Source organism: Canis lupus, chromosome 34 (assembly GCF_048164855.1).
Source record: "Canis lupus baileyi chromosome 34, mCanLup2.hap1, whole genome shotgun sequence".
Taxonomy (NCBI): domain Eukaryota; kingdom Metazoa; phylum Chordata; class Mammalia; order Carnivora; family Canidae; genus Canis; species Canis lupus.
In genome coordinates, this window is record NC_132871.1 from 24,952,121 (window position 1) to 24,975,633 (window position 23,513).

General features: G+C 37.7%; 1 protein-coding gene across 8 annotated transcripts in view; it reads left to right on the forward strand.

Moving 5' to 3' along the window:
* Positions 1-23,513, forward strand: part of ITGB6 (integrin subunit beta 6) — a 134,785-nt gene that overhangs the window by 55,622 nt on the left and 55,650 nt on the right. For 5 of the 8 annotated variants that reach the window (XM_072811132.1, XM_072811133.1, XM_072811134.1 and 2 more), the window contains 5 exons: positions 2,545-2,749; positions 3,367-3,613; positions 15,809-15,974; positions 17,553-17,714; positions 20,739-20,834. In XM_072811132.1, the coding sequence (XP_072667233.1) occupies positions 2,545-2,749; positions 3,367-3,613; positions 15,809-15,974; positions 17,553-17,714; positions 20,739-20,834 (876 nt within the window). The remainder of the gene's footprint in view (positions 1-2,544; positions 2,750-3,366; positions 3,614-15,808; positions 15,975-17,552; positions 17,715-20,738; positions 20,835-23,513) is intronic. The other 3 variants (XM_072811137.1, XM_072811138.1, XM_072811131.1) reach the window with 1 other exon arrangement.

A 23,513-nucleotide genomic window follows, 5' to 3' on the forward strand; every position in this document is an offset into this window, starting at 1 on the left:
GCCTGCGTGGCTGCCTCCTGTGACACTGTAAGGCAGTCTGTAAATGATTCCTGGTAAGCAAGAGCTGCCTTAACTCTTTCTGGATTTAAAAATGTTCTCTACTGAATCTCATAAAGAGTATCTGAACACAAACGAAAGCATACAATGCCAAGTTCAGCAAAAACGGAATAGCAGGCTCAAAGGGGAATAAACCCGGGTACTTGGCTCAGGAAGAGGCTATAACTATTCAGACTCAGATTCCAGGTTGAATGTGTACCACGGAGGAAGGCCTCACACTTTTCACAAACCTAGCTTGCTCCCCACCTACTGCCCTGACTAATGGACCACACACACAAATGTGAAAGAATTATGTTTTTTTGGAGGTCACATATCAAAAGCAGTTTTGAGAATATACGAAGAGGGAAAAACTCATCTAATTTTTTATGTTGACTCCCTGAAGAAGACAGTATAGTTTCATGCCTAACAAATCAGTCTAACTACATGCCTACCTGTAAAATTCTTATTTAAATGTATTTTTTCTGGCATTCATTTAAGAGAGCTTCTTAGGTTACTAGTGATAGCTTTACTTGTGGAGGATACTTGTTAGCCAAGTCACTGTCAATTTTTTTTTTATCACTGTCAATTAAAAAAATATTTTATTTATTTGAGAAAGAAAGAGCACGTGTATACACAAGTAGTGGGGAGTGGCAGAGGGAGAGGGAGAAGCAGACTCACTACTGAGCAGGGAGCCTGATGTGGGGTTCCATCCCAGGACCCCAGGATCATGACCTGAGCTGAAAGCAGACAATTAACTGACTGAGCCACCTGGGCACCCCACAAATCACCATCAATTATTAAGGCCAGATTATTCTAAATGTGCTCTAACAGTAGAAGTAGTTGAGGCAACTGAAGCAAAAATTACATTAGGCTTCTGTTTAGAGCAGATTAAAAAAATAGGTTCTATGGTTAACACACCTTTGATGCATTGGCCAACACTGGTTATAGGTGGTAGCAGCCACATTGTGCCGAGAAGCATCCTGAGGCCTTGTCAAGCCACTATTTGCCTTGGATGTATGGAGGGAAGTTATAGTGTTTGCTATACTTAGTCTAGGGCTTCAAATATGCACAGGTCTGACTGACAGATAATGAATTATATTATAAAAAATCAATTTCAGGGGTGCCTGGGTAGCCCAGTCAGTTGAGTATCTGATGTGTGATTTCAGCTCCAGTCATGATCTCATAGTGATGGGATCCAGCCCCGCACTGGGCTTTGTGCTCAGCCAGGAGTCTGCTTGAGATTCTCTCTTCCTCTCTCCCTCTGCCCCTCCTCCTGCTAATGCTCTCTCTCTCTCTCTAAAATAAATAAATGAATCTTTAAAAAAATCAATTTCAGAAGAAATGTAACTTTTCTAGTTGGGAAAACAGCTAGAGTGGCTTAGAATTCCAAGAGATTAGAAAAAACATTATGGGTATTGTTTGCCTTCTTTCTAAGCATGATAGTCAATGAACCTCAGCTTTGACTTTGCCTACAGGTAAAGGTAAGATGGGTCAACACTGCAGGGTTATAATGGCCACATCTCTGCCTGGAAATATTCATCTCATTGTCTGCTGTTATCAAGTGGATCAGAAAGGGCCTGAGAAACTCCTGAGTCATACACAGAATAGCAGTCTCTTATACCATGTTCTCTTTTGCTTCCCTTCCTCACTTCCAAATCTTGAAGAAAAATTCTAAAAGACCTTGAATCAGAACACTTTTAGACACTGAATTTAAAGTCCCCAAGAGTTCGACTTTAGTGAAGTAAGGCTACAGTAGAAGGATGCATCTATGAATTAAACCACAATGGAGAGCTAGATTGGGAGATGTCACAATCTTTTGCCCTATGAGACCCCACAAGAAAGGCTCTCTTTTGCACCAGAATTGGTAATAGACACGCTGAGAGCTAAGATAGTCCAGGAGCCTACAGGTCAACCCAGACAGATAAATTCATGGGATGATATTAACTCTAGAACCCAATTATTTCCAGGATCTGGTAATGGCATAGAAGAAGATTTTAAAAAGTGAATTTAAAAACAAAATAGCAACACCAACAAATGAAAGACTGTTAGACAAATTCAATTGGATATGATGTTTTTTAAGATTTTGTTTATTTATTTGAGAGAGAGAGAGAGAGAGAGCAGGTGAGACAGAGAGGGGGAGAAGGGAAAGGGAGAGGCAGGCTCCCCATCGAGCAGGGAGCCTGATGTGGGGCTCAATCCCAGGACCCTGAGATCATGACCTGAGCTGAAGGCACATGCTTAAGCAACTGAGCCATCCAGGTGCCCCTCAACTGGATATAATTAGAAGGAGAATCTCAATTTTACTGGCATAATTCTCTGGTTATTCTGCTAAAATTTGATTTTAGACCTACAATTAACATCAGGCACATGGGAATATGATATACTGAGTATCCCAAGATGTCTAACTAGTAAAACAAGCAAAAAAACTTTTTGTCTTATAAATAAATGGAGATTTGTTTTCTTTCACTCTCTCTCTCTCTCTCTCTCTCTCTTTTTTTTTTTTTATAGAATTTTACCCATCCATCTGGAGTTGGAGAAAGGTGTGATACCCCAGCAACTCTTTTAGCTAAAGGATGTCAACTAACTTTCATCGAAAACCCCGTCTCCCAAGTAGAAATACTTACAAATAAGCCTCTCAGTGTAGGCAGACAGAAAAATAGTTCTGACATTGTTCAGATTGCGCCTCAAAAGTTGACTCTTAAATTGAGACCAGGTATGTTATGACTTACACGAACACTGGCTCGTGTAGATAAATCTAATGCCACGTATGCTAATGCCATTATTAAGCTAATATATCTTGTACCATATTACATATCACTGATTATTATGACTCAGATTTCCCATTCTTGAGGAAATAGAGACTCGCTGGCCTAACACTTTTCTTCATTCACATCGGTCACTTGCACTCCAAATGCATTACTAAAATAAGCTTATCTAATAGTAAGCATTTGAATTACTCAGATGTTTTTAAGGCTTACCTCGCATTTCTTTAAGTGTTGTAATGTAGCTTTAAACTCCTCTTTATTTTCTTCTCTTTTGCTAAAACCACATACAAAAAATTCAGCTTATCTTCCATCTAAATGGATGCTAGTTCTCCCAAGGAGATATAAAATATCCTAACTTTTACCTCCTTCAGTAGCTCTAAACTCACTGCTGAAAGATTTTCCTGGGCTCACTCATTTGTAAACTTTACCAGAGAGTTTATGAAATCCCAAGTATCTTCAGTAAGCTCTTGCTGAAATGAATAGCCAGGTGGCCCAGTAATTGGCCACTCACAAATAAGTCTCAACGTGTTTTTATGGATTTGCTTTTCTCGCGGGGGCTTTACAGGCAGTGAACAGACTCTGCAAGTGCAAGTCCGCCAGACGGAGGATTACCCGGTGGACTTGTATTACCTCATGGACCTCTCGGCATCCATGGATGATGACCTCAATACAATCAAAGAGCTGGGCTCCCTGCTTTCCAAGGAGATGTCTAAATTAACCAGCAACTTTAGACTGGGCTTCGGCTCTTTTGTGGAAAAACCCGTCTCCCCTTTTGTGAAAACAACACCAGAAGAAATTGCCAACCCTTGCAGGTAAGTAAATGATTCTCTGGCATCTTTGAACACTGATTTTCTATAGAGATAGCCCTGCTCTGAGCTCCGCATTAGGCAGGAGCTAACTTCCTAGCATTTTCCTCCTGCCAGGTTGGATCTTCACAGCTCTTTCAGTTGCCTGGGCTCTTGGGAACCAAGGTGGACCTCATTGTAATACTTGGTTCTACTCTTGGGTCCTTGCAGCATCTCACATCTGTCTTCCTGTGTAGCATCTTTTTCAGGATGTGGCAAATTTGGCTTTGTGTTATGCAGACTAGGGAAGTGAGTCTTTCACTGTAGGTTCCAATGGCCTGTCTCCATCCACAGCCCCTCAGAGACCTTCTATGCCCAATGACCACCACTTCCTGAGGCTACTGGACAGTAGCTCACGCTTTCTCAGAGTGTCTGTCTCTACTATAATGACTTGTGCCAAAACAACAATTTGTGCATCTCCCTCTGACGTACTTTGGGAAATGTGGATTTCTCTTATTGCTCAGAGACGGACTTTGCAGCCTTCACTCTATCCAATTCAGTAGGAAATTAAGCATTATGGACCCCAATAAAATCTACTATTATTAGCTATTAAAACCGTATACTATCCAGGTGATGGTCAAGGGCAAGTTGCTTTGTGATGACTCACCTGTATAGTGAATGTCATGTTCAGAATAAGTTATTCAATATCCTTCTATTAAAAAGAGCTACCATTTGTTCTGTGCCAGACCCTGTGCTAAAGATTTCACATACATGACCTCATTCAATCTTCATAATAACAGGTTTTTTCATACCTATACTCAGAGGAAGTAACAGAAGCTCTGCAAGGTTACTAATTTTCCCAAGGCCAAATAACTAATCAGTGATCTGTACCAAAATCTGAGTTTATCCAAAACCAAGCCCCTTACTACTATGAATCTAGTATATATGCAATGACTTTCCAAAAGTATATTGACTTTTAATACTCCTATATACCCAAGGCATCAATCTCTAAAGGACAAGCACCTTTATAATATTTAAAAACATCTCAATGTGATTCCCAACTAGAATCTGACATGATCCAAATCATTTGACCATGAAAGGAACTCATCACTGATTGTAACTGTTAGGAACTATGTTTGGTTGCAAGCATCAGAGATAGTGGCTTATAAGGGAGCATTTTTTTCTTTCTCACATGTAGGGGGTCTAGAGAAAGGCAGTTAATTCAGGGCTGGGTATGGCAACTCCACACATCAGGGATCTGGGCTTTTTCTGTTTTCTGTTCTACAATCATTGGCTCTTGGGTTTTATCTTCAAGGCCCAAGGAGTTTTCTGGGATGCTACTCATCACTTCTTCCTTCCAGGCAGGAAAGAAAGAGGAAAAGAGGGGTGGATCAATAAAGGGCACTTTCTCCCCACCTTTTATTTTGAGGTAAAATTGACATGTACCAAGATGCACACATCAGAAATGTTGTTTGATGAGTTTTGACAATTGAATATACCAACGTAATTACCACCTAAAATGTGATGTAGAACATTTCCATCACCTCAGAAAGTTCCTTCGTGCCATGTTATAGTCAGTTCTACTCCCCCAGACGTAACCACCTTCTGATTTCTGTAATTTAGATTGGTTTTGCCTATTCTTGGATTTATATAAATGACATAATATAGTATATACCTTTTGTTTCTGGCTTCTTTTGTTCAACATAATGTTTCTGAGATTCATCCATAAGTTTGTGTTTATCAGCAGTTTGTTCCCTTTTGCTTTAAGTAATAGTTCACTGTATGTATTTACCATATTTCATTTATTCATTCTTTCATTGATGGACATTTGGATTGTTTTCCATTTTTTGGCTATCATGAAGAATGCTGCTATGGTTACCTGCCTATAAATCTTTGCACGTGTGTATGTTTTTATTTCTCTTGGATAGATACCTAGAATTGGAATTGCTGAATTGTATAATAAGTGTCATTTTAATTTTTAAGAGAACTAGCAAAATATTATCCAAAGTAGATGTGCCATTTTACATTTCCATCAGTAATGTGCAAGGGTTCCAATCATTCTAAATCCTTGATTACACTTAGTATTGTCAGTCTTTCTAATTTTAGCCATTCTAATAGCCATGTGTCTTATTATACTTTTAATTTGCATTTCCCTAATAACAAATGCTGTTGAACATCTTTTCATGTGTTTTTCTCCCATTCTCATTTCCTATTTTGTGAAGTATCTTTTCAAATTTTTTTGCCCATTCTTAAAAATTCAGTTTTCTTCTTAATAGTGTATTATGTGAGTTCCTTTTACATCCTGGAAAGAAGTTAATTGTCAAATATGTGCTTTATAAATATTTCTTCCCAGGTTGTGGGTTACATTCTTATTTTTCTAGTAATGCCTTTGGTCAAGCAAAAGTTCCTAATTTTGTTGGAGTCTGATTTGCCAATTTTTAATTTTATCATTAGTGTATTTTTTGTCCTAAAAAATCTTTGCCTACCAAATATTCCAAATACTCTTCTTATTTTCTCCTAGAAACTTTATGGTTCAAGCTCTTGCCTTTGGGTCTATGATCTAATTAGTTTTTATATTTGGAATGAAGAAAAGGCTTATTTTCATCTTTTGTTTCCATGCAAATATCCGTTTGCTCCAGTACTATTTGTTAAGCAAGATTTTCTTTTCCCCATTGAATTATCTTTACACTTTTGTTAATAAGCAATTGAGTGCATATGTATGAGTGTAATTCAGGACACTTCATTCTGTTCCACTGATCCATTGAATATTCCCACGTAACCACCAATGCCTTACTGTCTTTATTACTGCAATTTTATGAAAAGTCTTGAAATCAGAAGTGTAAATCCTCCAACTTTCTTCCTCTTTTGTTTTGCTAGTTTAGATCCTTCACGTTTCCACAGAAATTTTAGAATCAGATTGTTAATTTCTTCAAAAAATATGCTGAGATTTTGATTAGAATTGCATTGAAATCATAGGTCAATTTAGAGAGAATTAAAAATACTGAATGTTCCAGTCATTGCATATGACATGTATTTCCATTCATTCTTTTCTCCTTTCTGTCAGCAATGGTTTGTCATTTTCAGGGTAAATATCCTACACATCCTTTGTTTAATTTATTCCTACACTTTTTAAAAAAATGTCATTGTTAATGGTGTTTTCTGCTTGTTTGTTGATAACATATAGAAATGCAATTGATTTTGCATACCCGCATTGTATTCTGCAAACTTGATAAATTTTCTCATTAGTTCTTCTTTGATTTTTTTATAAATTCCTTAGAATTATCTGTGTACTTGATCATGTCATTTGTGAATAACAACTTCTTCCTCTTCCAATATTTATACCTCTTCATTCTTTTTCTTGCTTTATTGCACTGGTTAGGATCATTTTAAATAGAGGTAGACAGGGCAGCCCGGGTGGCTGAGTGGTTTAGCGCTGCCTTGGGCCCAGGGTGTGATCCTGGATACCTGGGATCGAGTCCCACGTTGGGCTCCATGCATGGAGCCTGCTCCTCCCTCTGTCTGTGTCTCTGCTTCTCTGTGTGTGTGTGTCTCTCATGAATAAATAAATAAAATCTTAAAAAAAAAAAGTATTTAAATAGAGGTGGACAGATGTCATTTGTGTTGCTTGTAATTTTAGGAGGAAATCTTCAACATTTCACCATTGATTATGCTGTTAGCTAGTGGTTTTTGGATTACTTTTATCAGATCAAGGACATTCCCTTCTATTCCTTGTTTGGTAAAATTTCTTTAAATCTTAAATGGTTGTTGAACTTTATTTCCTCCATTTAAGGAGTTTTGCCAGAAATTTTCCCCACCTACTTATATCTCATTGGCAGGACTTTGTTACATGGTCACTGCTAGCTGCAAAGAGAAGCATTTGCTACCCCAAATAAAGTCAGAATTCTGTTAGTAGGGAAGAAGAAAAGAATGGATACTAAGTGGCATCTAGCAGTTCCAACAACACTGAACAGATTTCTAGAGAACGGATTTATGTTGTATAATAAATAGTAAGGTATGATTAGTTATCAATTGTTTAATTCGCTTTTTTTTTTTTAAGATTTTATTTATTTATTAGACAGAGAGAGAGAGAGAGGCAGAGACACAGGCAGAGGGAGAAGCAGGCTCCATGCCGGGAGCCGGACGTGGGACTCGATTCTAGGTCTCCAGGATCACACCCTGGGCTGAAGGTGGCGCTAAACTGCTGAGCCACTAGGGCTGCCCTGTTTGATTGGCTTGTAAAGGGAAATAAACTTGGTTCTAACAGCCTCCTAACTGTTTAATATAAAAGCATTTCTAATGCTTTGGCCTTTCTTTTTTTTTAATAGAGAATGTTGTACCTGTATAAAATCTATGCTATTTAGATCTTTGGTATGCTAGGTGTCTTTCTCCTGGAATTTTAAGCTTTGGTAGAGAGTCCAGTAATGTAGTTTCATTTAGGATTTCAAAGTGCTACCTCTGCCTCAGGGAGCTTGTTTAAAATCATTCTTTCTGTCACAGGTCAGATAAGATGTAGTAATATGAAGTACAATAATGACAATGGGAAACAATGAGTAAGGAATGTTACCAGAGAAAACAAAATTAACAGATGGCTCAGCTAAGCAGGCAGCTGATTATCTAATAGTAAGACCCTGTCTTTAATCAGGTTGGCTTTTCATAGCTCTGACTGCATTTCATTCATTCATTCATTCATTCAACAAAAATTTGCTGTGCTCCAACTATGTACCAAGCATTGTGCTAGGAGTGGGGATATCTGGAAGAAAAAGATTTGCACCCAGCCCTCAAAAAGCTGAAAGTCTTTGGAGAGCAGGAATGCAGTATAGCACAGTGATTTAAGAGCATGGGCTTTGCAGTCAGCCGTGGATTTAGTTCTGATTCATCTACTCACATAACATCACCTTAAGTGAACTATATCACTCTCAAAGCTTTAGTTTGGAATAACCATACCAATCACACAAAGTGGTTGTAAGGATTGGGTGAGGTAATGAAGCATTTGGTAGTAGGCTTGACCATGAAGCACTCCATAAATGGTAGCTACTACCAACACCAACAGAGTGAAGTTGGGGAGACCAGAGCACTGCACAAGGTGTGGTGAATGGGGCCCCAAGAGGATAACATATTTGATCCTGGAAGGTCAATATTTTTCCATTTTCTGAAAGTGTTTCTTTTATTCTTATTGGCAAAATGCATCATTAGTTAAAATGATAAATAATGAATTCTTTCCTGCAACATTCTATTTTTCCCTTGCCCATCACATCCTTACCTTAATTCTCCCACTTTCCCTGTCCAGATGCCACCTCCCAGACATATACACACCAAGAATGCAAATACCAAACATAAAAGTCAATCCTTTGATCAATCCAAACCTTATAATTATGGAATAAAATGTACTTTAGTAGGAAGGCAATGAGAGGTAAAAGGAAAGAGTGTGGAGGTTTTTAGACCTGGGTTTAAATCATAACCTTGGACATACTCTCTTTGAGTTTGGTCTCTTCATCTATAAATGGTGATAATAATATTCACGTCCTAGGATAATTGTGAGAACTGAACAAGCTCAGAATATAACAAACATGTATTAATTTTCTTCCTCTCATCAACTCTTGGTATCACTAGTTATTTTAAGCTAGAGCCCTCACACTTTTAGATCTCAGAACTTTCTTATATTTTAAAAATTAAGACCCCAAAGAGCTTTAGTTTATGTGGGTTATATCTATCAATATTCAGCATATTAGAAAGTAAAACTGAAAATTTTAAAATAATAATTCATTTATTTAGTAATTATAAGAAACACACTGCACATTACTATAAAAGCACATCTTTGTTAAAAATAATTATATTTGTTACAACAAAACAAAAATTAGCGAGAAGAGTGGCACTGTTTTACATTTTTACAAATCTCTTAAAATTTCTGGTTTAATAGAAGATGACTGCATTCTCATAACTTCTGCATTTAATCTGTTGCAATATTTGGTTTTGGTTGAACTCAATGAAGAAAGTCAAACCTCACACAGATATATAGTTGGAAAAGAGAGAAACATTTGATATCTTTTTGCAATGTCTGTGGACATTTTTCCTTGATACCACATTCAAACTAGACAAGAGGTAAAAGTTTGTTTCAACTGGAATATGAACAATATCAATGGACTTTTCATAAAGCCATTTGTCTGTTTTGCACCTTTTTTTTTAAAGATTTTATTTATGTTTATCGAGAGAGAGCGTGCACGTGTGCACATGAGTGGGGTTAAGGGACAGAAGGAGAGGGAGAAGCAGAGAATCCCAAGCAGAATCTGTGCTGAGCACAGAGCCTGACCCATGAGATCAGGACGTGAGCGAAAACCAAGAGTTGGAAGCCTAACTGACTGAGTCACCCAGGTGCCCCTATCTTGCACTTTGAATGGCTCTTTCACGTATGTATGTGATTTTGTAATATAGTACTTTGGCAATTTGGAAAATATTGTTTCAGTGAATTGTGTAGATCTTCCACGTTCATGACACAGTATCAAAAGAGTCACACTTGTTAATCCACCATAAATCTTATCATATAAATCTTGAAATACTGAAAAGCTATTAATCTCATGGGTAGCAGATTAAAGTTTTCCAAAATTTTAATTTTCTAGTTACCTCAAATTTTATCATTGGCAACAAATACTGACAGTTGTTTTCCTTGAACTTATAGGCTTTTCTCATATTTAAGAACATGTCTACTAAATATACAACTTGGAATAATAGTTTGGTTGTCAAACATTCTTTTTGGCAAAAATGTTCTATAAAAAAGGGCCAGTTTAGATCAAACAATTGCAAAACTTTTTTTCCACTATAAATATTATACTTTGGTGTGCTACAGAAATGCTGATGAATACTTCCCATGTAGTTACAGAGAAATCTTTTTAAAATTATTTATTTATTATGTAAGCTCCATGCCCAAGGTGGGGCTCAAATTTACAACTCTGAGATCAAGAGTCACATGCTCTACCAACTGAGCCAGCTGGGTGCCCCAGAAATATTAAAAAAAAAACAACAACATATATTCAAGGGTGTAAACTTAATAAAATTAATAACTCCTACTGCTTTGTCAAGGATAATCAAGTGAAACTAGCAATTTTATTATGATGATAAATATTTGTCAGGAAAAAATCAAAAGGACTACTCACTAGTTTCAAGCCACTGCTTTGACTCATGCTAAGGGGCCAGCAGTTTTACTCACCATTGCTTTTGCAGCATCAGTGCAAATGTCAACACAATGAAAAAGACAAATAAAATCTTTTATTATTATTAGGAAATAGTTTGACCTAAAGACCTCTCTGAAAATGTCTCAGGAACCTTTGTGGGTCTGTGCACCCACTTAATCTTTAATGCTTTTTGGAGTAGCTTTCCTTCTTTATCTTCCTTGGATGTAGAGTCACTAAAAAATTTTATTTCACCATGTAAGAATGCTTAAGTGGCTTACATTTTTTAAAGAAGTTTTTCTTAGGCTATTATCTAAGACAAAGTAACAAAAATATATTTTCTCCATTTTCATATTTGTAAGTAGGTTATAATGTACATTTAAAAAATTTAATAGAAAAAAGGTCAAATTTTCTTCCTCCATTAAACATTGTGTGAGATTTCTTTTTTAACATCATTCCATTTTATGTTTTGTTTTGTGTTTTGTTTGCTTTTTAATATGACACCAACAGTAAGGGATTCATTGTAGTTTTGCAAAAGAGAAAGCAAAACCATGAAATGCTTAGATTCCTTACATGTACACACACATAAATATATTTGAATGTACAGAATAGTTTCTTATTGCAAAGGTAATAACCATCCCATGTGAGAATGCAGACAAAGAAAGGAAAATGGAAATTATTTCTAATCCCATTCAAAAAGATGATGTTAGCCATTTGGTATGTATCATTGTAATCTTAGTTTATGTATATTTATTTCGGATTCTAACAAAAATATAAATGATATTTTTGTATATTGTGTTTCATAATTATTCTACATTTTAAATACAAATCTATTGTTATCTAGGGACTCAAAATCAAATTATTTGGTGATAAGTACCTACTTCCTTCAATTGCTATGCTAAGAAAGTAACAGCCAAATATGAGCCTCTGTTAGAGGAAAGATTCTGACCAAAACAGGGGAGTCTCCACTCAAAATTTGCTGGCATGACCCAAGTCTGGCATTCTGCTTTGCTTTAGCTACATGAGTCTCTCCGCACGAGTCTGTTTACTGAATTAAACTAACATTTCATTCCACTTTCCAAAAGCACAGAGTCCGGTAGGATCTACCTAGCAATTCTAACCAACAAAGTATAAATTTCTTACAAAAAGGTACGAATGTCAGTTCTTTGGTTTCAGAAGGTGCTCAAATGCCATTTTGGTACAGTGTAAACAAGCAGCCAAAATAAAAGATTAAACTAACAATTTCTGAGAATAGCTGGATTATATGGACAATGGTACACCTCACATAGTTACATACTTTTTATTTCATGTAACCTTCAAAAGAACTTTGTGAAGTAGGTATTTTCAGTCTCATTTTACAGAAGAGAATACTGAGGCCCAGCAGTGATAAGTAACTTGTGCAAGAATAGATAATTGTTCAGTCTTTTTATTCTAAATCAAATGCAATTTCTTCCAGCACACAACTACTTCAAATGCTATCAAAGCAATTAGAACAACTGCTAAATCATTGCCATTTAATAGGTAACAATTTGAAAAGAAAATTAAACCTCTTCCTTATATAATTCTTTAAAATACATCTCATTTTTGAAGGTTGAAGAACACTTAACTATATAAATAGTTTTAAGGTTTATATTAAAAAACAGCATAAACAAAATTAAAAGACAAACCATAAAGACAAAAGGTCAATATTTTTAAAAGGATTTTATTTATTTGAATGAGAGAGAATGAGCTTGAGCACAATGAGCTTGAGCTCTCTTGCTGAGCAGAGAGCCCTACTTGGGACTCCATCCCAAGACCCAGAGGTCATGACCTGAGATGAAGGCAGACACTTAACTGAGCCAGCCAGGTACCCCAAAAGGTTAATATTTTTAAGAGAATAGTTTCTTAAAATTAAGTTAGGAAATAAAAAATATCTCAATAAGGGACTCCTGGGTGGCTCAGCAGTTGAGTGTCTGCCATCGGTTTATGATCCCGGGGTTTTGGGATTGAGTCCCACATTAGGCTCCCCCCATGGAGCCTGCTTCTCCCTCGGCCTGTGTCTCTGCCTCTCTCTCTGCGCCTCTCATGAATAAACAAATTAATAATCTTAAAAAAAAAAATCCCAATAAGAAAATAAGCAGATGTAAGCTGGCAATTGGCAAAAGAAGAAGTACAAACTGTCAATAAATATGAACAAGTATGCAGTCTTAGTAGCAATTAAATGGAAATTAAAAATTAAGATGCCATTTTAAACTAATCAACCAGTATATTTTTGTTTTTTAATTTATTTTATTTTTTAAGATTTTATTTATTTGTGAGAGAAAAAATATAAGGAAAAAAACATAAATTTTATTATGAGATGTATCACAGTTTGATAATCTATTATTAAAAATTTATTTCATAAATCTTTCCATAATTAAATAATTATATTTTTATATTAACTCAAATTTTCTTCAGTGAACATGTCTTATTACTTTAATCAGGACAAAATACATATGATTCTAGAGATGTCATTGGCCAAATCCAATCTGTCCTCAAATCTGTGCTTGACTCTGTAAAAGTGATTTATATAAAAAGTGACAATAATGTTTAGTAAGCACTAAAAAGCTCATTGTGCTGTGTGCTTTGCATATTTTACCTCCTTTAGGCCTTCCAACAATCCTACTAAGTAGATACTATCTATGGTCAGCACTTCAGAGCTTTAGTGAAAGCTAATGCAAGATATTAAAAATAAGAGAATAAGATTGCCTTCTGAGGATTAAAGTTAAAAATAATGAGTCAGAAAGGAAATACAAAAAGTTCCCTAGAAGTTACAGGCTGGCTCCTGGGCCTACCAGACCAGGTGTCTTGACAGAGCTGAAAGAATGAACAGGCCTGTAGATTTACTCATGGTAGGTTAGGGGAATTCCAAGAAAGAGCAATCCCAGAGGCGAGTATGGGCCATATCCATCCAGGAGCCTTAGCCCAGGCCTTTCCAGAGTTTCCAGTCCTGTTGGCTACGAGGGCTTCCCAAACTTTTGTTAGCTGAGAAAGCCAACCACAGGTGAGGGAAAAGCCAGATATGACCAAGAGCATCCATTCTGGAGATGGCTATCTTAGGACATCTCAGACTGCTGGGGTCTTCCAACTCCCCTTGTTCTGAAGCCTGAGGACACTTTGGATTACAATTTACTTTCCATGAAAGTCTACTTACAGGAATAAAATAGCTACCTTTGCCAACACCAGCATTTTGGTCTCAGCAGAGCTCCATTTCTCAGTGTGAATGAACCATAGTCATTCTGATTTGTATAGCTGATTGTCATCATAATGGGAATCTTACTCTATAAAATCTCCTCAAACACTGACTGAGCCAATGCTAAACTATTGCTCTTAGGGGAAACAGGATTAGGCTCATGTGAGCCTCTGGCCATTTTTCCCCCCAATTGATCAATACCTAACTTTATTTCCTGTGTTTTTCTGTTTAAAGACAACTTAATATATACTGTTGATTCGTTAGCATTGCACTCACAGTCAACAACACTATATAGGTCATGCCAGAACAGAGCTTATCTAGCACACATATTTTCCCTGGGAGGCCCATCACAGCCTTCTTGCACTTTGGAAAGACAACACTTCAGCACCACACTTGAAGGCCATTCTAAACAGCAAAATCACCAACAAAAAGCACAAAAAAATGAAAAAGAGTCATGCCAAATAGACCAGGAGAAGGACACTTGTTTATCACGTGAGAGCTACAGCAAGAACACAGAGCCTTGTTTCACTTAAGCTGGGCACATGCGAATCAGGTGACTCAAATTTTTTGCCATTCTGTGTGTGTACATGAGGGACTCAGAAAGTACTTAAAAAGTATTGAATTGGAGGTTAAATTAAATTTTAGTGAGTAGGTAAATTCACATATATGGAATCTGTGAATATAGGAGATTGGCTTTACACCTCAGGCAGATGAACTAGGTGAACAGGTGCCTTTCTCTGAAAGATGCTCCAGCTCTTCAGGTGCTGGCAACACGGTCTCTTGAACCTGGAAAGCCACTCTAGCTCTCCCCAGGTGGCATAGCACAACCTCGCTGGGGGCTCCTCTTCTTGTCTGTATACTTCCATACATGTGTTTCTCAAACATTAGAATGCAACAGGAAGATTTGAATGTATCACGGAGCCCACTCTCACATTTCTCTCAGTAAGTCTGGAATAATGCCCCAGATTTTGCATTTATAACAAGTTCCCTGTGATCTCATGCTGCTGGTCCAAGGACTATATTTGAGACATCTGCTCTATCTTGTTATCTCTCTCTTACAAATGAGCACCCAAAGCTCAGAAGGGTCGAGTAAGTTGTCCAAAGTCTCATCTACAACTACTAACTGGCTTCCAGAATAAGACGTGGCTGAATTAATGATCAGCCCTTTCTGTTCAACTGCAGTATCTTTGGGGCAGATTTCATCCTAACGTGGCATTTATCCCATTATATCAACTGTTTTAATGGTAGTTTTATCCCTAGCTAGGTCCACAAGAGTCTGTTCAGTCATAGAGTCATAGTAGAGTTGAGTTCCAGAACCAAGAGCCCTGCTCTGATTTTCAGCCCTTGGCAGGCAGGACTGGGACTATAGGAAAGAGCAGAGAAGAAAGAAGACAGCTATCTCTCTCAATCTTGCTACAAGGTGACTCATACTTGATAACAGCTTAAGCTATCAGAATACAAAGGAATTGTTGTCATCACGGAAACTTAATGGTAGATTTTGGTTGAGAAGCACTAGAAGGTAGTGATTACACACACACACACACACACACACACACACACACACACACATAGAGGAGTGGGGAGTCTGACCTGATTATCTGTTATCTGAGCTTAAGCCAGAGTAAAACACACGGTAAGCTCTAAGTGGTAGCTAATACGGTCAATTTGGAAGGGGTGGGTGGGAGATGCTGAAACAAGCTTAACAGGGAAACTCATAACCAAGTTCCAGAGTCAGGCACTTGAGGCAAATCCATCTTCATTTAAGATGAAGTTGCTAGGCTACGAGGTCCATTACTTGTGTGTTGTATCATATTTCATTAAGAACATTTTCACATCTTATTTTTGCAGTAGTATTCCATACTTCTGCTTACCTACATTTGGATTCAAACACATTTTGCCATTGACGAATGATGCTGAAAGATTCAATGAAATTGTGAAGAATCAGAAAATCTCTGCTAATATTGACACACCAGAAGGAGGATTTGATGCAATTATGCAAGCTGCTGTGTGTAAGGTATGCTGAGGGCTAACACAAATTGCATCTCTTATTAGCAAATCTACTTTGAAAAGCTTAGTTTATTTAATCTTTCCTTTAATTGGCATATTTCTGCATTTCTTAAAAAACAGAATTTCCAAAACTTTGTAATTCAGTCATGTTGAAATGGACACTTTTTTATGCCTGATATTCAAATAATCTAATAAGGGTGGGGGGTTGGGGTGACTGGGTGATGGGCACTGAGGGGGGCACTTGGCAGGATGAGCACTGGGTGTTATTGCTATTTGTTGGCAAATTGAACTCCAATAAAATTAAAAAAAAACAAATAATCTAATAAAATTATACTAGTGTTGGGAAAAATTGGTTAAAATGATAGTCTTGTATGATTAATTTTCAAAGATTAAGATTAGATTAGTTTGTGGGGGGTTTTAAAAGATTTTATTTATTTATTCATGAGAGACACACAGAGAGAGGCAGAGACACAGCTAGAGGGAGAAGCAGGCTCCCTCTGGGGAGCCTGATGTGGGACTCAATCCCAGGACCCCAGAATCATGACCTGAGCCAAAGGCAGGCGTTCAACCACTGAGGCACCCAGATGCCCCTTGATTAAATTAGTTTTGAGTTAACCATGTTCAAAGTAAAAAAAATCACAGGCAGAAATTAATGAAAAAAGTAAAAATGCCCTGAATCAGTATAAACTCTACATAGGATGAGATATCTATTGTTTTGAACCAACAAAATAACTATCAGAAGCTTCATTGTCCCTACAACAATGTGGGAACACCATTCCTCCTTGACAATCAGACAGGTACTGAAGGGAATGATTCCCCTGTCTTCAGATGACAGCTCTTCCTAGAAAATACCAGGAAATAGAGAGGGCTGAAAGTCCTGAAAGTTGGGGAAGGGGCAAGGGATTAGGGAAGGAAGGAAAAGAATAAGATGGGATAAGATGGGATAGTGCTGCCAGGATGAGCTTTGGTCCTACCAGTTCCTGGACTAATATCAATTAAAGGAGAGAGCTCTGCAAAGAAACAAACAGACCATCTTAAATAGCCATATGCTGGGGGTCATACTTTGATAAGAAATTCTTATCTTTGTATTACATTTATAATTTTGGGGTGCTATCAGTAGAAAGAGAAAAATGTGCCTAAATGTTGGGTGACATTTTAATAAAACAGGCATACTTTTAAGTTCCTTGTGTCTTGCATTCTTACTAGTTTTGCTTCAGCTTGGATTTGGGATCATCTAAGACCTCCCTTATTCCCTCCTCTCATTTTTCTGGTAAATTGAAAGCTGGACAGTAAAAATAATTAACTATGTACGAGTCAAGATCAACTGAATAGTGATTATAGTGGAACTATTTTTTCTGAAGCATAAGTCATCTGAAAGTGTTATCCAAGAAGAAGCAAATACCATGGAATTTCACATTATTTAATAAATTAATAATTATCAACTTGCAATAGATGAAAAAGGCCAAAATAGATAGATCAGCAATATAGTTTATATAATCTGAATATATCCAATCGTAATTGATCCACTCTCAATAAATGCCTGCCTCTATCCCATAAAGACCCAAATGTGTCTTTCTCACTGTAGGAAAAAATTGGCTGGCGGAATGACTCCCTCCATCTCCTGGTCTTTGTGAGCGATGCCGATTCTCATTTTGGAATGGACAGCAAACTGGCAGGCATCGTCATTCCTAACGATGGGCTCTGTCACTTGGACAACAAGAATGAATACTCCATGTCAACTGTCTTGGTGTGTAACCTGCACTCTACACTGTTTTCAGGGCTGCAAGTAGGCAAATGAAGCAATAATCACTGCAACTCTAGCAAAATAGGGCACGTTTTGATGAAAACTGTGCATTTTCTGCTTTGAGATTAACAAATTGCCCTTAGAGCTTCCCACAGGAGCACAGGTGGGCGGTGGGGATTAATGTGAGAAGTTTGGGGCTACTACAGCTTGAATGATCTCAGAACCTCCCTGATTTTTCAAAGAGCCCAAGGTCAGTAAAAAGCAGTACAGTCAGCTCATTCTATTCTCAAAATAGCTGCAGAAAGAGGAACGGAGGCCCAAACAACCATCACCTAGGTGTTTCTGTGAATGATGGGTCCCGGAGTTAGGCCTCCTAAATAATGTCATGCTTTTATGCATCATGGTGCTCCATAGGGAACAATTGTCAAGTACTGCCTGGCTGATACTTATTCACATTTGGCTTATTTTTGTCATTGAAAACATTTTAAAAACACTGCCAACATTCAAAGGGGGAAAAAAAAGCTCTTGAATTATATAAAATGATGTAAAATTTTTAGAGGTCTTCGATATACATAATCATATTTGATGCTCACCAGAACACTATGTATCTCTTTTCCTTGTATGGACCTGCTCGCGCATGCGTTGTTCTCTCTGTCTGGGATGCCCTTGCCTCCTAGGCTGCTGAGAGACTCTTAATTATTCATTAAAGCCCAACTCAATCATGACTGCTCCCAAAGAGCCCTCTTTGCCCTTTGCTAGGCCTCAAAGTGATCATCCCTCCCCTCGCTCTAGTACATAGATGTCTTCTCATCCATCACTATGTGGAAATGTATTTACTCATGTTTGTCTGTCTTTCTCTAATATGCATTCCTCAGTACCAGAACTGGTGTATTATTTCTATTTCCTTCCAGCACAGTGCCTGGAAGACAGTGGGTGTTGACTATGTGTGAAATAAAATTGAATTTTGAAGCAACAACCTAGGAAGGTCATACTATCTCCATTTAACAGTTGGGAAAATATGGCATGGAGAATTTAAGTGACTTCTTAAAATGACAGTGCTATAGAAATGAGAGAGAGAGAGAGAGAAGAGAACCCAGAATATTAATATCAGATTGGAAAAACTATTCTCTAAAAAAATAATTCAGTGAGATTATATATATATATATATATATACACACACACACACACACACACACACACACATATTTAATACACTGATGGTAATTAGTTTAAAAAAATGGTTCATAAATCACCTGGTACCATTCCTTGACTTAAATTTCTAAACTTCAAGATGAGTGTTTTCCCCTAACTTTTGACTGAGAGTAGTCCTCAAACTTTATCACATAAGTTGCCTTTCCATATTACAATATCCATGAGAGTAGCCACATTTTGTCTTTTAACCTTGAGTAGCAAGAAATTGTGAAATGCAAACTCTTTCTTATTACTTTTTCTTGCCACTATTCAAATGTCCCATTAATAGACATCTTGGACAAAGTAGGATCGTAGAAGCAAACACTACTTGTTGCTTCGTAGGACCTTCTTATCAAACGTTCAATTCATTTTTGCTTAGTAAGTTGCTATAAATGCATGAAAGGCTATTTCCATGTCTGTCTACAGCATAGTTCCCTGAGTCCTTTGAACAATTCCTATGTGCTCAACACTGGGCTTGGCTCCTAGGGACACAAAATAATAGGACATGGTCCCTGACCTTGTGTGTGAATTAAGCCACTGACCTAGATCAAATAGAAAACCACATTTACCCACCTATGAAGGACTTCGTAGTGTGATCCTTGCTACACACCCACAGCAGTGGAAAGTGCAAGAGCACGGAGATAGGAGGGACCAGAATTGGGGGGATTCAGGCTGAAAAGTGAAGGATTCTTGGTGTTTGGGCAGTTGAAAAAGCAGAGACCACTGAAAATGTCACACTCTGGAAGATTTATATTATCTGGATTCTTCTACTAATAAAAATCCAAATTGGATGGCAAGCACATATTACACAGCCAAATATGCAGTTGGATCATTTACCTGAATATTTTAGGCAAAACTGTCCTTTTCCCTCAAATTGAATCTTGGGCCTAAAGAAGACATTAGGCAGAAATACTCCCGGAGTGCTGAGAATATGTGAACACACTAGTGTACAGGAAGGCTTACTTATCAGCATTCCTCCACTTTAGCTGACTTCATGATCAACATATTCTTAGTTTAATTGCTTGCAAGCTACTCTTTCATTTGAGTCTCCTCTTTGTACATTACCCACATTTGGAGTCATACAATAGCCAAAGGCTCTGCACATTTTTTAACTTTGGCAAGTGGAGGCCATGTTCGAATTTGATCATCTGTGCCTTCTCTATTTTTTAAAGAACTCGTATTACTTGGGAATGAATGTGTCAATGAAAAAAAAAGTACGATATGTTTTCAGTTGTTCTATAAAGATACGGCAGGATCCCATAAAATTGATTACTGACATAAAAAGTCAGTAAGACCAAATCCCAAACTGGTGCAGGAATGTCTCAAATCAGATGGACACAGGCACTGTAGTGTGTCATTCCTCAGCAGGCTGTCCCCTCCTCAGCCCTCAGCCAGCCTCATCCAATTCTAATAGGAGTTTCTGAGCTACCTGAGTCATCTCAGTCACATCTGTCATCATCTAGCTGCTCCTCCTCTGACTCCAACATTCTCTACAGTTTGAGCCTGCTGGCAAGTGGCACTTCGAAGAAATGAGTCTCTACCCTTGAAAATATGACACAGTATAAGTCTTTAAGTAAATACCAAGCGTTCTCTTTAGAAGTGACAGACCATAATACACCACATTGCCAGGGACTGACTCTTAGGAATTAATTGTATTTACAAGATTTAGAAAACAATTATTAAACCAATGAAATTACTAATGCTAATCGTGTACTTGTTTACTTAGAGCCAAACTGAAATGCCAAGCTCAGTATGACATCTTTGAAAGAAATGTTCCTTTCCTTATTTTACATACTTGTGTTATAATGCTACTTAAAATCTTTATGTCAATTTTAGGAATATCCAACAATTGGACAACTCATTGATAAACTGGTGCAAAATAACGTGTTATTAATCTTTGCCGTCACCCAAGAACAAGTTCATTTATATGAGGTAAGCAAACACCATTTGGGGGATTCCTTCAGGGAGATTACTTGACCTGAAACTTTAACAGAAACTCTGAGGGTTTAACGCGTGGGATGCCATTAGAAAATCGTTAACACGTGACAAATACACTGGACATTTGGTAAAGTGGATTCAGTTACCGATGGCAATTTAAATTACAACCCCAGGGGTGTGATAGAGAGTGGTGGTTAGGCAAGGAAGAAAGAAATAAGGAATGACACGATAAGTTGTAAGAGAATACCAATGAACCTAACAAAAATCACTCTGTCTTCCATTGAACTGTTTCATCTGACGAGCAGAGGGCTAACAGGATGGGAGCAGAATTGACTTGAAACTTGCAGACATCTACAAGTCAGATGTATAGAAAAATATATAAGTAGAGATACAATTTTGACCATTGGAAAGTAGGAAGTTGAAAGAAAAAGCTTGTTAAATGGGGCCAAAATATCTTTTCTCCCTCCTAGTAGCTGGATTTGCGGTTCAAGTTTTTGAATGGAAGCACCAGATGCAGAAAGGGAACTGTTTGATTAGATGAGCTAATGTTCATCAATCACTGCATAAACTAAATGTAAAATGCATATGCAAACATAACAAACATAACAGGTTTCTGTGGTTTCATTCCAACCTCAGAAAACAATACGTCAGAAACCATGAAGAATCAAGGTAGTAGCAAACGATTTATTCCTAATGGGTGGTTTCACAGAGAAGTAAGGAATCTCCAGGCTGGCCTGAGAAAATGTAGAGAAAATAGGGGTATATTAAATTATGATACCTTCTATGCACAAGCTTCAAATGCTTCCAAGTTCAGAGTCTGATATCCCATTCCTTTGAAAGGACCTCTTAATTCTCTTGGTGACTTTACAGGGCTCAGGACACTCTGAGATTATTTCACAGAAGGCTTTGATTAAATGCCACTCACTGCTAAGGACAGTACAGCCCATGAACTTGCATCAGGTTCTGCAGAAAGGATCCAGGAGGAGATCCTATCTTGCATTTTTAATGAGAGGAGGGTATTGTACTCCAGGTGAGATTGCCTCCTGCTGAAACCGAAAAAGTCCTTTGCAATCAGGCTGCATACTCAAGGCCTTTGTTCTACTCAGAGACCATGTGGGTTCACTTGATCTGGGCATTTTTTTAAGGCTCTTTAGTATGTGATACTTGTTTCCAGTGGTTTTAAGTAGTAGAGTTGCGGTAAAGATTAAAAAAAAAAATACCGCAAATACAATAGTGAGCCTATTCTGCCTTTGATCCTTAAGGCTAGAGTGAGAGGACCCTGAGGGTCACAACACCTCCTCCACAGCCGGTTCCTGTTTAGAAGGGGGAGGAGGGTTGCACAGAAGTCTTCTTAAAAGGGGAGTCTGGGAAACAGTATTGATGATCATGAACATAGTCGTCCATAACTCACTTCCGTAATAGTCTTTAAGACTCACAACTCATTTACACGCCTCCTCAGAACTGCTATTAAAAAGACAGTAGAAGATGAAAAATAACCACGTGGCAAAACGGAATCTGTCGGATTTAAGTTAGTTACGCCAATGGGTCCCCTGTTGCAAAGGAAATGATCATTTCCAAGGAAAACACCAGATTAGAGCCTGCCTCTAACATAACAGCAGGACATTTATTTTGCCTGCCTACTAATCTCATTATGAGGCGAATTTATGTTCTGTCATGATCTGTGGTCTCTACCATCCAGGCTCCACTAAATTCAAAGGGACATTGTCAGAGAGCCACACAGCAGACCAGGGCAGCAGCCCACTCTGCGACTCTGATGCTTTCTTTCATCGTTTTATCTCTATTTTGATGGACTCATCATTCCATCTGTATGAGTGGGGGCAGGCAGCAGCCTGGTCTAAAAATAATGACGGCGACATTGCACTTCCCTGAAGGCTTCACACAGCATGAAAATGCTGATTTCTTGTTTTATTGATAAGGAAAACTGAAAATAAACCAATAATGGCTTGTATTGCCTTTCCATTTAAATCTCTTAGAAGGGGTCCTGTGTGAGCAGGACCCCTATACAACCTGATGTTTGGATAGTTGTGATAGAAGGCACGTAACTACTAAAGTATCACTGAAAAATAAAACCAGTGATAGGATAAATAAAGCAACTAACTGGGTGGATCTAATGGAAATTCCAGAAGGCAATTTGCTTGCCCTAGTTCTACATTAAGCATAGTTATGCGCGTAGTCTCCAGGCAGGGGATGGCTCTGATTCAATGGCAGCCCCTCTTGCAGCAAATACAATATATGTTGCCCCTTCACGGAATGCAGGAAAAATTGGTTTGGGTTTTCAGTTTTTGATAATTTTGGGAAGATGCTCTGGACTGTCCAGATGCATAGTGTTGCTGTACTTTGTGGAAACAATGGAAAGGATAAGGTGAGCAGTTTTGCCTTTAGTTCAATATGACTGCAGTGGGCACCCCAGACTCCAGCAAACAGATGATTTTGAACAAGCTTATTATTATGAATAGATGTCTGTTTGTCCAATTACAGGGTTCAAAAGATAATGATAGATAATAGACTGAGCAGTAGGTAGTATATTACATTCTAGTGCTAAGCACCATTTTGAATCAGGATTCAATTACCCAAGCTTAAGAAAAAAAATTTATCTCCTCTGTTGTTTTCAAATGTTTACTGTTAATTTACATTAAGATCGTATCAGGCTAC